Source organism: Penicillium canescens, assembly GCF_028828765.1.
Source record: "Penicillium canescens strain IBT 15451 chromosome Unknown utg000004l_segment0_segment0, whole genome shotgun sequence".
NCBI lineage: Eukaryota > Fungi > Ascomycota > Eurotiomycetes > Eurotiales > Aspergillaceae > Penicillium > Penicillium canescens.
In genome coordinates this window covers 719,027-737,038 of record NW_026703966.1, presented here as the reverse complement: position 1 = coordinate 737,038, position 18,012 = coordinate 719,027, and the positions used below count along the sequence as shown (strand labels likewise).

The 18,012-nt window shown below is 44.8% G+C and overlaps 3 protein-coding genes across 3 annotated transcripts; 1 reads left to right on the top strand and 2 right to left on the bottom strand.

Annotated features, from left to right (window-relative positions):
- Window positions 1-269: 269 nt before the first annotated feature.
- N7446_005628 (uncharacterized protein) lies at window positions 270-739 on the top strand (the record flags this gene model as incomplete). The annotated part of the gene is made up of 3 exons (XM_058514376.1): window positions 270-280; window positions 342-483; window positions 635-739. 3 exons carry the CDS (start codon window positions 270-272, stop codon window positions 737-739), a joined length of 258 nt encoding a protein of 85 aa, XP_058371554.1.
- Window positions 740-6,810: 6,071 nt separating this feature from the next.
- On the bottom strand, window positions 6,811-9,839 carry N7446_005627 (uncharacterized protein; the record flags this gene model as incomplete). Its single annotated transcript, XM_058514375.1, has 3 exons — window positions 6,811-8,777; window positions 8,842-8,962; window positions 9,018-9,839. The coding sequence occupies 3 exons, from the start codon at window positions 9,837-9,839 to the stop codon at window positions 6,811-6,813; spliced, it is 2,910 nt and encodes a 969-aa protein (XP_058371553.1).
- A 5,038-nt stretch (window positions 9,840-14,877) lies between these two features.
- On the bottom strand, window positions 14,878-15,276 carry N7446_005626 (cupin domain-containing protein; the record flags this gene model as incomplete). The annotated part of the gene is made up of 1 exon (XM_058514374.1): window positions 14,878-15,276. One exon carries the CDS (start codon window positions 15,274-15,276, stop codon window positions 14,878-14,880), a length of 399 nt encoding a protein of 132 aa, XP_058371552.1.
- Window positions 15,277-18,012: the final 2,736 nt, after the last annotated feature.

Sequence of the window (18,012 nt, the reverse complement as noted above, 5' to 3'; positions counted from 1 at the left end):
GTGTACGACCGTCTTTATCACCAAAACATTTTGTCTGCACAAGAGTGCTTCATAAACGAAGGCTCCATGTTTGCCCTAGTGGACGACTTACCCCTCACTTTAGAACACCTTGTCGGATGCCGTACCCTTTACCCGTCTAAATGCGAATTAGCCTCAATACTTTGGCAAGTATGTCACCTTTTGTACTTCAAACACGGGAGACTTATTTATATGCGAAGACCCTTAACGGCGCTAGTTACCTTGGCGAGAATGGTTGGGAACACTAGTCAATGACATGCCGGTATGTCCTTTTGGGCCTAGATGGTGCAATCAAAATTAGTACGTTGTTCTCATTTCTCTAGAAGCTTATTACTGAGAGCTTTCCAAGCGAACCTTGAGTCCTGCCAAAAAAGAATACCTAGTGAGACACAAAGCACATATATAAAGTCTCTTGGTGGTATTTCTATAGAGCTTATGCAGAAGTATACAAAAGATAATGGGATGGTTGGAGTTGATGATTTAGATCGATAGCCCGTGGATTCTGACGCCGTTGGCTTTCTCTCGGCAATATCTACTACAACATCAATAGAAGCCTTGAAGTAGGTAATCAGTGCTTCAGTTCTATTGTTGTTATATGTCATGTGCTAATCATCAGAAGAATTCACTTTTCATCAATAAGAATCGGTCCCGGGGGAAACTGGTTCTGCTAGCGCGAATAGTTATTCTTTCTGCGAAGATCTTCTATTCATATAACACCTGATCCTATCCCGCAAGCCTATAAAGTCTCTGCCGTTTGCTATTCTGAATTCTGAATTGTAAATCCTAATGGTTATTTCCGATCTTGAGAGCTCTAAAAACGCCTCCCAGCGCAGCAATTCTAAGTGTAACTTACGAACGAAGCTAACGAATTCCGACCAATTTGTTGCCCTTTTCTATTTCTAAACTTAAAGTCCATAGGTGGGACCTTTCCGTGCCCTTGACTATAAATTAAGCAATCTTTATATGTTCTTCCCTTTCGAAACCAGAACGAAAACAGAAAAGATTCGGTTAGCTGTTCTCCAGTTAAAACTATAACTGAAAAATGGGTACAGTAGGAACATATAATTCAAGGGATATGAATACTCAAGGTTCGTAGATAGTAAAATTAAGTAGACTTGCATGGTAGCGCGCGGTTTGGCCGTAGAACACGCAAATTGTTAGAGTACTAGATTCGATGGCAACTGCTACCTACACGGATCGCACTATAAACGAAGTTTGATACAAATATCTATTTACGAACCAAAATTACCAGACAAAACCAGGCAACTGACTGGTGGGTGGTTGCGGGGGCCGGGGGGGGGGAAGAGGAGGGGAGGAATTGGAGTGGGATGTTGGATGAATTGAATATTTGCCCAATTCGCGAAGATAAAATATAGGTGGTATTTGCTCGTTTCACTACAAAATACTTAAAGAAGATCTTAGGCCTAGCGCAGGCTCGTAGAGGTACGCGTGAGGGCTGAGGAAAAATGCGTGTCTACGGAGAATATTTCCTCGTGGTATTCAGCTCGTCGCTGACAATTGCTCTTGAGGTGCTGTATATAAAACCTTGAACGCTCCCTCTCAACACGCTGTTTCGTAACATGTTGTATTAACGTGTATTTTGAGGCATAGGCTAGGTAATCATTGAATATAAACAGTGTGAAACATATAGGAGATGCGGGATAGAAGAGTCTGCGCGATCATGCCACGGCACTGAAGGAGAGAAGAAGGGGGCGCACTTAAGCGCAGCACGGCGCACTTAAGCGCAGCACTGTTAGTCTGTGAAATTTCTTTAACACTTGAATCGTCTTTTCATTAATACCTTGTATTAATAGACCGATTGGTTCTGTAGGTCTCATTTGCATAGATCAGAAATTCAATCTACATTAACATTCAACACAAGGATGATGACTGTGGCATGATATTTAAGCAGACAACTTCCCAAAAATGGACTTCAAGCCCTATCTCAATTCAAAATAAACTATGCTTATTCAAGCTAGCTAGAAGTCTGTTTCATGCAGACTTAGTTTCCGATCCAAGTGTCTACACACAACTCCTCTTAACTCGTCTCGCACTTAAGGGGAGGCGGAAACTACAAAGTCATCAATAACCTGATTTATAGATAAGGACAAGAAATGCTAACCTAAGACAAGTGTTTTGCCTTGTTCCTCACTTATGTTTAGAAGTCTGGCAATATGTTTCCTAGAGGCCTCTTCCGAAACAATATGTTCGTAATTAGGGCTAACGTTAAAGACAGACGCACGCCTATTGATGCCGAATGCGTCTCTCGTTTTGCCGAATGCTAAATAGAACGAAATTTTTAGGATCTACTACTAAGTTAATATGATACAAATTGAAACAAGGTGTTAACTCATATAGCCGTTATCCAGGACGTCATTAGCGAGAAGTTCATTTAATAGTGACTACGCGGCAACAGCAATTTCTATCGTCGAAATAAGCGCTTATGATTTGATCACAATAGAGGAGTTCTTACCTTAAGTCTGCACCTTCTAAACAAAATACACGCGACGCATATATAATGTAGATGTGTTATATCCATAAAAAAGCTTTTTTAAGTAAGGGATAACCCCGGCAATTCCAAAATCGGTCGCAATAGCTAGGACACACTCAAAGCCGTCCGTGGGTTTGCTAGTACCGTACGGTCCGCTCACAAACGCAGTATACGACGCAAATCCATTAAAAGCTGCGCAGGCTTAAAGAGACTTTGTGAGTCCTTGTTGCGATTATATAAAGAGTTCTAAGACTTCCTGTTTTTCTGGAGACTAAGACGTCACCATGAACGGATAGGACTACGCCTAGGATAGCAAGCTCACGGTAGGCATCCAGAGGTTCACATATTGACCGGCTTTTACCTACATCGGACGTGGCAGGACTACACGAATCTTAAGCGGCGTCCCCGCTTGGCCAGTACGATTCGATTCTTATCTTCTATTTTCGCGTGGTTCTCGTTTAGATTTTATGTAGGTAATATATGCACGCGGGCGGTGTCGTGATAGAAAGATTCCATTTCGAAATGCGAAGATCGCGACATACACGATTGTCGTAATAGACAGTATCCCGAGTGATATACAAAGGTATATCCGTGAATCAGAAGCCGCGATTGGTAGATAACGCCAAGTGGAGTAAATAAAAAGAGCCGCAAGCAATTGATGTGTGCGGATAAATACTTCAAAGAATCGTCGGCGGATGAAAAGCAAAGAAAGAAGCATAAGTGCGACCATTGACACAGCGCCCTGCAGTAGTTTAGCTCTTATCGGCATGTTTGTGGGGCGTAGAAGATACAAAAAGAGCAAATAAATTGCTATGATTATCTAAGTTCCATTCCCTTTGACTGACCGTCATAGCCAAGGTAATATAGAAGGCAAGGAGCATGCCTGACATCTAACCTACAACTCGATACATCCGTCTGCAAGCTACCAAAGAAACTCCAATAATGTTAGCAAGGAAGCTTAAGTGCGTGGTAGGAATTAGCAAAGCCAGGTTTATAACTGCTAGCGTTCCCGCTCGATAGCCAGCGATTTCTGCATTTGCCGTTCTGAATGAGAGGAAGAAGACATGCAGCGTGGCATATGCAAAACATAATAAGAGATTAGCTCGACTCTAAGGGCCGCAAATGCGGTGGCGATCGACTAAGTAAGGGTAAATCAAATGCTTTGAGATAAAAAGAGATACGACATCTGCAGACTCAGCGAGAAAGGACGCTAGGCGAACAAGAACGAGTATTGATAAGAAACCGCCTATGGAAATAGCACAAAATAACAAGAGCTCCATTGCCTCTCCGGTCTATGGTGTTGGATCACGGCACAATGAAGCTCGCTAGCCACCTTATAATGTTCCACTATACAAACAAAACGCATCATAAATTTGCCTGGTGTGCGCGAGAAAGCTTCTGTTGCCCTCCAGGTATCTACTAAATTAATGCTACATCAAGAAATTGTGCGACCCCTAAGCTGAACCTGAAAATTGGATTTATATTGAGGAACTGATAGTGGCACTTTCAAGTCAATGTGTACCGTTGGTGATATAACACCTATCAGCGAGGGCTGGAAGCTAATGGGTGAAAACAAATAACTGCCTTAAGCTTAGTCTAGAAACCACAGTGTACTTGCCCCCATCAATTAAGTGAATCACATAAAGAACGTCTCGTAAGTCGGGCGGCAATATCACGCATGAGATGCTATTGATTTACACGATGTGTAGGTGCATGAATTACTTATAATATCGTAACCTCTACAGTCATTGACGAAATTGGCTTGACCGATACAGACTGAGTAACTCTTCCCTGGGCCCGCCGCTTTAGCGTAGTGAATTGTGCCGACTTCAACGATTCCAAGATGGTTTGTACAGGCCCTCGCTTTTTGGACGGTTGGTCCCCCCCGACGCTCCCATAAGCCCTTCTTTTCCTCTTCTTGCCTCCCTCTCCTTTCAATAAGTCAGGCTGGCGTCCTCTCCCTGGCTACCGAAACGGCGTCTTCACGTTCTACTTCGACATTCATCACCAATCTCTGCCTCTACAGTCATTCTCGAAATCGGCTTGACCGATACACACTTAATCGCTCTTTTCTGGCCCCACTGCCAAGGCCTTAGTGCAAACCATTTATTGAGCCGGCTGCATCAAACCGAGGGGCTCAGTAAAATGCGCTGCGTATCTTACCGTAATAGGCGACATTAGATTACATTACGCGTATAAAAAGCAAGCCCATGGAAATCCATGGAATTCTATGGTGGATCTCTAAAAACAATGTGGGGAAGGCCACGTTGTGAATCGTCTCAGCTAATTTCTTTCGATTTTAACCAGTACAAATGAAAATACAGTTAATTACTACAGCGTGGATCGAATTCAGTTTCACCAAATTACTCTCATAGTATCTTTCTCGAACCCTCTTTCGAAACATGCTAATCCATTTCCGACTTAGCTCAGTTTCAGGTACTGAATCGTATTGAACTGGAAGACGCGCGCTTTGCACGCATCGGCCCTGAAACGATGAAAGTGTAGGAGATGAGCCACAGCAAATATAGATTGTTGGTGGCTTGGTTGCCTAAGCCCAACCTTTTTGCTCTTTCCGGACTTTCCTGAAGGATATATCTCTGTTCTTCCTAATTAGTAATTAGTCATCATCCATATTTATATCCCCTTTTTTGCTTCGTTGCCATAGCTTAGTAGCGCCCTACGTCTTGAGTGTCATGTCACCACTCGGGGCTCTTTGATTCTTTTTCGAACCCGAAGGCCAAGAGACCCTGTCTATAGTGGAAATACCTCCACAGCTGTATAATGTATCATGTGACCAGCATGAAGAAATCCTAGGGCGATATTAGTAGCTCACATGCCGCCTGAATCTCCAATCCTAAACGCCAGATCTCTTCCTGGGAGGGATCTTCTGTGAATCGACGACAATTACATTCTGTCGGTCCCCATGTTAGCGGGACAAGCAGTAACTAGAAGAGAATCTTCGGTAGAGCGATCAGGGTTATCCCCCGCGGGTTACCAGTCAGTTTCCTATAGATTAACACTATAGTCGGCCAGCTCATAGTGACATGTATTTCTTAAACATATAACTTATTGCTCCAAGTCAGAGGGTATAAAATCATCGGGCTAATCATCTACGGCTAACTAAATAATCAGTAACTATGTTATGGTATAGTTAAAGGATTATAATACACGAAATACCGTAGAGCCGTAATCAAATTCTCCCAGAACTCTGGTGAAGCTACGATCTCAATGCGGGCACTAGAACCAAGCTGCTCCGTCCCATCAAGGCCACAATCATCGTCAACGTGGATCACGATAGGGTTAGATGTCAGAAATATGGTGGATCTGCCTGTGGATTTCTGGGTATTTACCCAGGATATCTTACGATATCAATATCAGACACCTCACATAGAAGTGCATATTACTTCTTGTCAGCATGTCCTACAAAATTGCCAATTTCATAGTTTTTAGTTAGTTAGAGAGCTTGATATTACCGTTCTGAAACCCATACAATATTGGTCACTGATTTCTGTCATTAGATATTACGTATTACAATATATATTCATATATATTCCTGAATATGACGTCATAGATGGTACTCCTGGTAAAATAGCAGCCCATTCCCTGGATTCCTCTTATTTCACTGGACTCTACGACATCATTGACCTGACGGTCCGGAATATTCTTTCTTAAATAAAGTTGATCTCGACATGTGTCTGGACATGTCTTCGCGCAGCCTAGATTGGTCAAGAAATTGCTGAACGAAAGCAATTATTTGAATTCGAGATTGGCTATGAGTTCATTTCACACGTGCTTTTGGAAGAAGCATTACGAACATCTGGGAGGATTTGCTATAGTGACGATGAGTTGCCAGACAATAAAAGACTCGCCCTCGTCGAGGACTCGGTCTTATCAAGTATGCTTTTAAACAGATGGATATGAAAGCGGCAACAATACCGGTCCGACTTCTCCACTGACCCTAAAAGTCCGTCAAGTCAATAACTAGGTACGATTTCTTTGGTTATTTAGGAATTCGTGCAAGACTTGCTGGGATTTAGAAGATTGGGGATTTCTCTCGAGTATGCACAGCAGATGTAGGTAAAATTCTCCGCTTTCCAAAGTGGTGCGAGACACTTTGTGCTCACGACCTGACCTTGGAAGGAAATTGACTTGAAATGTTTGCGACTTCTGCGTTTCCTCGAAAATTCACCAAGAACGATAAAATTCATAGTAAGTCATAGTTCCGAGTGCTAACCATTACAGTACGAAAAACCTTACCTTGAACTTTATAATTGAAATTATATTCCCATAACTCGCAGCCCTTACACATGACTTGTGAAAATGGTCTTGGCATAATACAGTTCTTGAAAAGCCCGGTTAATGTCCATGTACCAATGTAAGACAGTTATCGTCTCAGTCTGAGCATGCTTTTCACGGGATTGAATTGCGTTGGTTAATTTTTTTAAAGCCTTTTCGGCCAGATCTTCCTCGTGTTGAATAAGATCGGCAAGGTAATGCCTCTTCAGTTGATCAGGTGAAAGATCGCGTCCATCTTCCATGCAAGGAGACTGGAACTCAGGAAAGTCCAGCACATTAAGATTAGAACTAGCACGATCCCGCTCAACGTCTGCATAATCATTCCACAGCCGGCCCCATGTTGCAGCGTGGCGGCTGAAATCTTCCAGTAGATACTTCTCGGTGGGGTTTGGACAGATCTCAGTATCCAAATGGCTTTTGACAAGACAAATCATCAATTTAAGAACAACGGCGCTGAACGTATCATCTGCACCAGATCCCTGAGTCCATCGGTAGAAGTTGAGACCTCTTTCATGGCATGAAGCCAGTGAAGCACCGACGTGGAGTTTTTCGACTTGAGCAAGGAGAGCGTAGCGTAGTTCCATAAGAAGGTTCCTACGGTCATAGTGACTTGCGGCTTCAACATGCGGATTCTCCATGATCTGCTTCGTGCCGTATTCGATTGCTTTAACAATTTTATATATCTCTATTTGACCGTGGCAAATTTCCAGGGTGATTGTCTCGCCCTGATGGCCATTGACGGGCTTTTTCGTCGGTTGGATATCTGAACCAACGGGGAGGTGTATGTCTGCAAGCACTTGATGGACCAACTTCTCAATCAACTGTAAAGTCTCTGGGGAACGATCGCTAAGCTCCTCATCAATGAGAGGATCAATAGTGTATATGAATTCCATAAGCTCAAGCATACCAAACAGGATGCGATTGCTCAGAAAGGCTCTCTTGGAATAGTTGAGGCCGATGCAAATGGCTGCCAACATTATTAAGAAGCCTTCGTCAAGATGAACACTCTTCTCAAGCCAGGTAGGTTGTCGACTTCCGCGGAAAAGGAAAACCGCTTCAAGGCAGGTTGCTTCAATAATCCAGGCGGGCAAGTCTGCAAAACATCTCATTTTCCTAAGATGCTCAGCTCGTTTCACAATCAGTTTCATGTCAAGCTGATATAATGATTCAACCTTTGGGGAATATCTCCTTGCGGGCCGTGTTTCCAATAATGCACTCAAAGCAATAGCACGAGACACAGCTAGCAGTCCATAGGCGCATTTCCCATTCCAAGTATAGTCGTTGAAAGGCGCATCTAAGTTCGCAGAGATGAAAGCTTGACCTTTCTGGATGGCCTGGCCGATCTCTTGACTGAGAGTGGCAGATATGAAGGGAAGAGACCATGCAGATTTTAAAGTGATAACTGCATGAGAGGTATCCTCACGGAGACTGATTGACCCCCAAGATCCGTCTGGGTTCTGGCGGAGAAGGATTCGTACCACCGCTTGGAAAAGAGTGAGAGGGATAAGGGCCCCGAGAAGAGTTTCCGATAAAGACTCCACTCGTTCCTCGCTTAATGCTACCAGATAGTCCACCAAGGCCTGAGTGGTGGCAAAAGTCGCGTAATACTCGGAATGATTCTGGAAAAAAAAAAACATGTTAGAAATTTCTGCATCCATCGTAGATAGTGAAGGTTGACCTGCCCATTTATCCGGAATAAGCCCGTGGGAGTTACCCCACGTTTCACAGAGATATCTAGCACACTTCTCGATAGAGGCAGTATGCTCCCGCGCCGCTGGGTTTAGTACCAAGGCTTGCAGCACGTGGGCGTTGCTACTGACACTAGGGTCACGTTCGCCACTGAAGGTAAAATAATTATCCCCACCCTCAAACGCATCAATCATATGCTGAATCGAGCGATGAGCTCCAAGAGAGTGGTAGACTGTTCTTAAGGCCATTGCCGTAGAGTCAGGCTCGGGACAAATGATTTCATCTAAATAAGGAGGGGTTAGCACGAGGGTACTCAACGAAAAGAGTTGAAAATAGGCCGATCTTACCAGCCCCAAGGATGTCATCTTGCTTTTCCAGGCACTGCAGGATCATGTTTCCTAAGGTCTTGACAGAATGGGTATCGAGATTGTTTAGACTTAACCCACTATCAACGAAGATGTTGAGGACCTCAATAAACAGTTAGTGTGAGGCATGCTAGCGATATTGAAGACAGATGACATACCCAGTCAATGTCGAAAACTGATGTTGGGAATAATTGAGGCACACAACGGTTATGCTTGACAATACTCTGTTCCACCACATGGTGCAGATAATCCTCCGCTGCAGGGTCCCATTCAGGCGATTCCATTAAATAAACAGCCGTGGATGAAGGGGAGGAAAACATAGATCCATAGACTGTCTGATGCCTCAGTTTGCTGAAATCGACAACCCCGATAAATCCTTCGAGTGTAAACAAGGGTGAAGGCTGAATCAGGCTACTGGGCCTATAGAGGACCTCTAGAGGAAACCGAGAAAGCTTCTCCAGGCGTAACTTGAGAATTCGATCCTTGCCAGGAATTGCAAATGACACTCCTTCTTTTTCCAACTGTTCAATAACAACAGGCAACCAAAGTTCCAATCCTATTGGAAGCCCTGTGTCCAATGCATTAAGCTCCCAACTTGCGAGATTCGAGTGAACAAATTCAATAGCCCGATTTGCCCGGTGCTGCAGGTCCACCTGATCCTTCACTGAAAGATTGTCCGATATACGGAGATGTTTCTTGATGGCTAAAAGACAGACAAAGGTACAGGTGATACGTTCCACCAGTGAGAAAGGGTTTCCCCATCCTCCATCTTCTGCCTGCTCCAGGCAGAGAAAGTCAAAACAAACGGGAAAGGCCCATTCAGGAGCTGTGGGCATTTCGGTTTTTCTCAGAACCATCGAGATCCACGCTGTATCATAGATACTATTGACCACTGTCGAGGAGTGATACTTTTCGTCGTAAGCGGAAAGAAGCTCATTGAGAAGGATATTAGCCTGCAAGACAACACTATTCTCGTCCATTGCAACGGAATTTAAATCGCACGCCTTCTGGATTCGTTTGGGACTGAGATCGGTCCACACAATAGAAGATTGTATCTAACTATGGGTCAATGATTGCCAACTCCAGAATTTATAGCACAACACAGGTGACAATAACCAAAGCGAGGAGGGGAAAAGGCGATCCCTACTATATCGATATTGTCTGATCACGTGTGCGGCCTGGTTCATGCACCTAATTGAAATCACGTCACGATGCATGCAAGAGGGTCTGGAATCTGCAACGTGGTTGCTCGTACGCCATTCGATATGGTAACGCAAAGCTAATAATCTCCACAATGCAAGCTGCGGGCGGCAATTAGTGCTACTCTACGTCTAGGCCAAATTTACCAAACATCATGAAGAGTACATGAATACTTCATTCACTGAATGAATGCTTGGGCACTTAAAAATTTAGCAATCTTACGATTTCAATCCCGTGCTTTGAACTATTCAATACTGGATGGCATGCCTTCCACGTCCCGCGTAGCAACAAGCAGGAGCAAAACGGGGGTACGAGATATAATTGGCAGCGCACAAGGAAGCAATTTGCTATGTGCAGATGCCAAGAGAATAAGTTGAAACGCTGCTACTAATAAAGTTTAGATTGAATTCAGTTAATGGGACAGTGTGGTGGGTGATCCGCCCGGTTGCTTTCTGTCTATTGTTGCACTCACCCTTCTCACCTGACATCGCGCGACCCTAGGGCGGCGCCCACCCATTTCTCACCCTCGCGACCGGCACCCGTCTACTGGCCGCACATAAGCCGCACGCTATATGTTCGCGCTAGTGAATAAATTAACTTAGCCCTGGAGAAACAGATGATCGCCACTTCTGGTCGCGCAATTATGGGTGAGAATGTCGCGAGATCGCCACCGAACAACTACTATTGAAACTATATGGCTCGTAACTCTTCTCTAATCAAAGTTCTCAATACTCAATAATTTTTAGTCACGGTATGGTTTGACTCAGTACAATCTATAGTAAACAACTAGGGCAGTTTGGAATGACCTATACAAAACACGGGGCGCTTAGATGTACTGTTCAATTTCCTATTGCAGATGCCAGGTCAGGAAACTGACTAAGAGGATGGAACCGTAGACGATATACACTACGCTGAACAATGTAGAATGCTACGAGAAGAGGAATACTGTAAGATGTAAATTAATGGAAATCATAGAATAGCGCAGGCCTAGTATCGATGATATTCAAGACAGCTCGACTTTACGCCGTGGCTTTCCAGTTGCTCACCAAGCTTTTAGGACTGCCCAGACCATCAACTCGGCAAATCATGCATACTTTCTCGCGTTTTTGTTAGCAGCGACTTCTGACTTAGGCGCAACGGCATTGTTTTATAAGGGAACCTGACAACAACTAGCAGGCAACTTGGAGGTCTTATATGTTGGCCAAGCCCCAGTATCCTCACCGTGTGAGAATTCTGACGTGGTTTAGTGAGATTTTGGAAAAAAAGGACAGTCAAACCACGCTCTCCGCAGTGGCTTGCATTCATCGACGTCAATAGCCCTCGGTGAACCGTTATTCGTTGAAATGGTGGTAAGCGATTGACAAAGCTTGAGTTGTGCAGTATCCTAAGAGCTCAAAGATCCATCGGAGCGTTGACCGGTTCCGATAGCTCAGGGAATCGTCATCTGTTCGATTGTACGGCGCAGGCGTACAGGGCGGATCGAAATCAGTTTCACCATTTTGTTCTCTTTGATTGTTTCTCAACCTCTATTTTTAGTGACGCCAGGCCTAATATAGTTAGTGCTTGCTTGTAGCCTTTTTCCTTTTCGACATCTCAAGTGCTCTAGGCCAGATCTAGATGAAAGTGGATCTGGCCAAGATTTAAGAAGAACCAAAGAGAATAAAGTGGTGAAACTGATTTCGAACAGACCTGTATCACAAAAAACCTGGTGCTGCGCAATATTCTGAGAGCCTGAAGGCCCAACCAAGTGATAGTCATGTATGGGGTTGGAAGCCGAGCGCAATGGAGCAGGATCATCCCCCTAGACACTTCGCCACTATTTCGATATAGAAGCACAGGGGCCAAGGAGAACATAATATGTCTAAGAGTCCCAATCCATCTAGCTGCACATGTTTCTAACATGTGGGAGGAGATATGTGTGGCAATAGTGTATAAATCGTCGCAGTAAAAGAGATTTTGAGAACAGTAAACGAAGCAATCAGGTAAAGGTAACGTGCAGGTACATTGCAGATATAGATGGCGAACCCTAAAGCCCTGATACACCAGACTCGAAAAGGAAATTCCAAGGCAAGTAAGGGAGCGAATAGGAAGCAGGCGTGGAAGTACGATCCATACATAGTTAAGCCACATCTTTCTGCACGGACTCGCGCGCACGTACATCCGTGTTGATTAGACTGGAAGACGCGCGCCGCGGCACGCTGTAAGCCCTGAAACGGCGTGGCATTAGTGCGAATTGATCTACATTCGAAATCAAATCACTGCCGTCTTTGGTGCACAAAGGGCCATTTCCGGTGACAAAAAACCGAGGGACGGATGATGTTTTGACGTTCACGTATTATATTCCCATTGCCTCTAGCTGTGCAATTAGCTGGGGTGGTGTCACATCCTCAGATGATGTCCGCAAGGGGCGGGGAATCAAAGGGCGACGCTGATGCCGAGCTATATATATATCCACTGTATCTTAGTATTTCTTTACTTTAAGAACCATGTTTCTGAGACATGGCACCATTGGCTCCCCAAGCCACATCAGAATCCACCGAGAAAGGCGTGGTCTTACCTGCTAGAATGTCATGGACAGTTTGACTTCTTATAATAGCTCGTTAGGGTATATAATGGGCAATAAGATACTCCCTAGCAACGCTCGCTTGGGCTGCTTCTGGAATAGACAACGAAAGCGCATCAACAATCTCCTCGGCGCGGAAGATAAAAAAGCCGTGAAGAGCGGCCGTATTAATCTGAAGGAGAGTGCAGTTTCTGCTGCCAAAACGCGTATGCCTTTCCAGCATCCAATTTTCAGCGTGCCTTCTCTGAGAAAAAAGCGAGATAAAAATGCTCCTATAGTCAGTGTCCCAGCTTAGATGCTGCTCTACTGCGTCGGCAAACTCTTGGAGGGTATCGTCTTGTTCCTGTTCGTCCCCTTCACCATCATATAACGTAACCGTATCATCTGCTTCGAGCCCCTCATATATATCATAGGTAGTCACAGAATCCTCATATTGGACTCGGTAGAGAGTAATAGGGACCTCGGCGGGATGGAGGCTGAATGTATTCATACCTATATGCCAATTGATCAGAGGCGTCCTACATACCGACCAGTTACACGAAGGAACGCTTACTGAGCAAGTATACTTTGCGGTACGGCACGAATAGTAGAAAGAAGAGAAGTCCCAAAAACCCGGCTCTTTGATCACTCTAAAGGATAGCACCTCCTCGAGGGGAAAACAATCTCAATATATTTCTTTTACCGCAGGGTTCCATCAAATTTGGTGGTATTCAATGTCAATGCATTGCGGCCCAACCCCGCTTCCAATCCATAAGCAAACACACTGTGCAAACGAATGGCAAGCCAATAACAACAAAATATTATGACAGTGCGTAGCAAGAGCATGCAAGCAATGAATGAGAGTGTACAACGAATAAACAGCAAATATGAAGCACAGACACTAGGGTTAACGAGTCAGCTGTTAGGGTTATGGAGGAAAGAGCCAGTAGACCAGGACGAAAAACGCCAACACTAACCCAAGATGATGAATTCTTGAAAAGGAATCAGAAGAGGGCGTGGAATGAGAGGGAACGGAGAAGTAGCGAATCAGAGGAGGACAGCGGATCGGACTAGCGAATGAGAAGTCGTAATTTGGCTAACAACAGCCAAAAAACTGGTGACGCGCGCTTCGCACGCTGATGCCCTGAAACGAAGTGAAGGGTGTGAACTAGCGGTAAAATATTCATAATAAGACGAGACGGTAAGTAGAGATATAAAAGTTTGTACAATCACGTTGTGATTGGCCGTAGAGGTGCTAGAAATGCATCCGAGAAAGTTTATATATCTGGCACGCGGTGACGTCCGTGACGAGGTATTGGCAGTAAATGAAAGCAGAATTCCTTGAGAGAGTGCCAGGGGGATGGATGGCACGAATGGAACCGGGCACAGGATAAAGTAAGCGGACGGAGTTGCAGGTATGAAAATGTACATAAAAACGCAAGACACGGGCCGTAAAAAGTAATGTAGCGATGTAGGCGGACAATAGAAGTACTCATATAAAAGAGAGGTATCAGCAATGTATACAAGGATCACGATAGCAGAAGCAAGGTCCATCCAGGATCAACGTAGGAGAGCAAGCCAATAGAGCGAAGGACGAGAGCGCTAAGCCGAAACAGGAAGTAATCGAAGGCCAATTGCAAAGGTAAGAAGCAGGAGAAAGAGGCCAATAAGGAAACAAAGTCGGCAACCAACGAGAAGCGAGAAATCGGCCTAGAATGGGCGAATCAGAGGCAAGCGAAGGTGCAAGTTTGGCAGGCCAGCTTTCGCGGCAGCAGCCACGTATCTCACGTGTAGCCGTGGCCGAAATAACCCCTTTCACTCGTTCCTCGTTTCAGGGCAATAATTTGGCTAACAACAGCCAAAAAAATAAAATTTTTGCAGAAACAGGGGTATTCCCGCGGGCGGAGAATCCCTTTCTCTCACTTCGTTCGTTTCAGGGCATTAAGCCTCTTCTTTTTTCCAGTCTCGCACACGTACATCCACGTTGATTAGAACCAGGATCCGGTCTAACCTGCGACTATTCGGTAGCATCAAAGCTCCTCCTATCAAAGCTAGATGGCCCCAGAGCATCACTCCAATTATGCTGGAAGCCCTGTGCGACTACCTCCTCGAAAAGCCGGATTTATACCTTCATAAGATGGAGCTCTTCTTTCTTGATGAATTCAATGTATTCGTACCAAATTCCACAATCATAAAATTTGCAGGCTGGTTAAATTGGAACATCTAACCCAACGCTGCTTTTTATTCAATCCCTGTTGTCTTTTTTCCAGAGAATTCTAATCCTTCTTCTCCCCGTACTGCTCATCCGTCACCGCATCGTGCCAGGTCGTCTTGCCTAAGGCGACGACAAAATGGGTCATGGTGCCACCCTTATCTGCGCCATGCCAGTGGGTTGTTCCCGGGGGAGCCCAGATCAGGTCTCCGACATTGATACGGCGGGGCTCGGCGCCCTTGTCGCAGATCCAACCTGAGCCGGCGACAACCTTCAGAAATTGTCCTTCTTCGTGAGTGTGCCAATAGGTACGCGCACAGGGAGTGAAGGTCACGTTGGTGATAGCAGTGGTGTCATCCATATGGAAAATGTCGAGATAAACATCGCCCGTGAAGGTGGTAGTGGGCTTGAGGATTGACTGGCTGCCTTGGGAGGAGCTGGGGATAATGAGTGTTTCAGGCATTCTTTCGATGTTATCAATTTGACGTCGTTTCCACTATTGAGTTTATGCATGTTAGACTGGAAGGCTAGGTGAAAGGAGCCGGAGGTAGTAAAGAAATTTTTCAGATAGCACTCCGGTGACTAACCTTGAGGACAGCAAATTGAGCACTCCGTAAATACTGTAAATGAAATCCTTGTATTGGTAAGTGCTGATTGTTAGGAAAGAGGTCTTTTATAGAGTTATTAAACCTGATCCCCCCTCAGGATATACAGGAATGATTCCTATCTAGTGGAATAAATTGTGGGGCATAACCTCATAATTCACTAGATTAAATGTAGTGTGCGAGTGGGATAGCTTATAACCAGGCACAGGTGGATAGATCTGCACTTTTCAGGCGGGGTTAGCTATACAGAAGCTTTATGTTTCACGCTAGAATTACTATAGAAAGTGGAATCAATAACATAATGGTTAGTTGGCAGATGATGGTGGATGACAACGGGCCGGAGTTAACGGGGGCACCCTTTAGCTGCAAGCTTAATGTCAGCGTTTAGATTTAGCCTTGCGAGACAGAGCGGCCAAATGCACCCAGTCAGCCCAGCCAAGCGGGGTTGTGGGCGGAGTCTTCTGCTAACACCGCAGGATGTAATGGCAATGCACACCATTCTACGGACACAGACTCGGCCAGCTTCCGCTGTACTAAAGTTACTACAATCTAACCAAATATAGATTTATGACAGTCGGTCATAACGGTCATAACACAGCAATTAGCCCTGCCACTCTACCAGGCTGACCTTGTCCATTAGTGCGCAATTACTGGCTTTATAACGTAATACCTAACAGCTAAGAATCACCAATCATTAATAGAAATGTAATATAGAGAGTTCCTTGTATGCCATTACACACCAGACTCTCTTATTAACTAAATAACAGGGTACTTATGCAGTACTATGCTCAAAAGTGATGAATCATCAGTGCCTCCGTTGCCATTCGGATTTTCTCGGCTCGGCAATTCCATCTGCCCTAAACCTAAAGTCCGATCTTGATGACAGGCTTTATACCCTTAAGGCCGAAAATACCTGCCAGATCCCACTTCTATCTCCTCATTCGTCCATTCTGCGTGTTCCTAGCACCCACGGTGCGTGCTCGTTAACAGCAACCTCTCGAACGTGAGACCATCAAGGCCTAAATATAGACCAGGCTTTATAATCTTTTACCGAACGGATCTCGAACAATCAAAGAAAAGGTCGAAGAGTAGTAAGGACGGATAGACGTTAGAGATATTAGATCCGTCATCTATGCCACTTACACTCTTTCAGTAATAAATACATTTCTCGCTATTATGATAATCCGGTAATTTACGGTACACTGCCCGAACGAATAAGGCTGACATAGATCTTCTAGGTTCAGTATTTCTTGGCACTAGGGTTCGAGAAACATGGGAAGAGTGTGGGTAGTGACACCGTTTATCGGAACTACTGTATCAGGGTAGAAACTCCGCCCTACTCCTCGGCTCTGACGTTTCTTGACAAGAGAGTTTTGAATCTCAGCTTTGAAGCAGCTTAGAATGATATCAGGGCCTTTAGCTCTAGCCATATCGGCGAAAACATTCTGTGCTTCATCGGTGATATCCTAGCGATCTTTTCCCGCGACTGTCTCATCTAGAAAAGGCATTGCATCAAATAAGCTGACATCGTCAAAACCCAACGTATAGTTGTTTACAGCAGATATAAGATCCGACACTGCATTAGTGGTTCGGCAGTTGCGTTTGCCTTCCATAAAGCCGTCCGAGTTTTCCTAATTCGAATGAGGCCGTTCCAGTACAATAAGAACACCACCCTTCAATTCCGATCGCGCCATTTCGAGTCCGAAGCTCAGGTCACATATCGGGTAGTCACTCTCGTCGACCTCTAGAGATGATCCAAAGCTATGAAGAAGCTGAATATAGTCGGAATTTTCCTTGTCCCTATCAATACGTCTTGCCTCACGAATCACTCGCCGCAGTCGAAGGTCAATAGGAACACCTAGGCACTCCATTGTGTTGCAAATATCAGTGAGCTAAGTCAAAGGTATTCAACGAGTATTCTAAGTCTCAAGGATAATTTTTGCGTAAGGCAATGTTGAGCATCGGTAGCACACTTCAGTCTCGTCAGCAGATGTGCGGGGTCTCTTTAATCTGACAATAATATCGTCGGGCGCTATATGGCAATAAGCAATAGAGCGTCCTAGTAAAAGAGGGCCCTAGAACAAAGATCGAAGCAATCACAAAGAGGACAACGTGCAGACGCAATGCATACACGCACGGCGAACCCTAAGCCCTGACACACCAGACTCGAAGAGGAAACGCAAGGGGCGAATCACGGGGGTGCGTGGCGGAACGGACCGTACATAGTTAAGCCTCTTCTTTTTTCCAGTCTCGCACATGTACATCCACGTTGATTAGAACCCTTACTCTCACTTCGTTCGTTTCAGGGCAATATGGCATCACGTGGTATTAGGTGTCGATTCCAAGAGATACGGTACGCGCTAGTTCTACAATAGACCAATTGTCGGCCTGATATCATAGAATGAGTGTAATTCCTAGGACTAGCCGATGTAGCAACTATTTATCCCAGTGAGTGCTTAGCAAGCAGGGAAATGGCTTGGCGAAATGGCCATCTATGCAGCAAATGAGTAAGCAAAATCGGTGCTGTAAAACCCGAGCAAGCTTAGTACTGTAAGGACCACTTTTCTTGACATTAGGCTCTATCAAGTACTTGT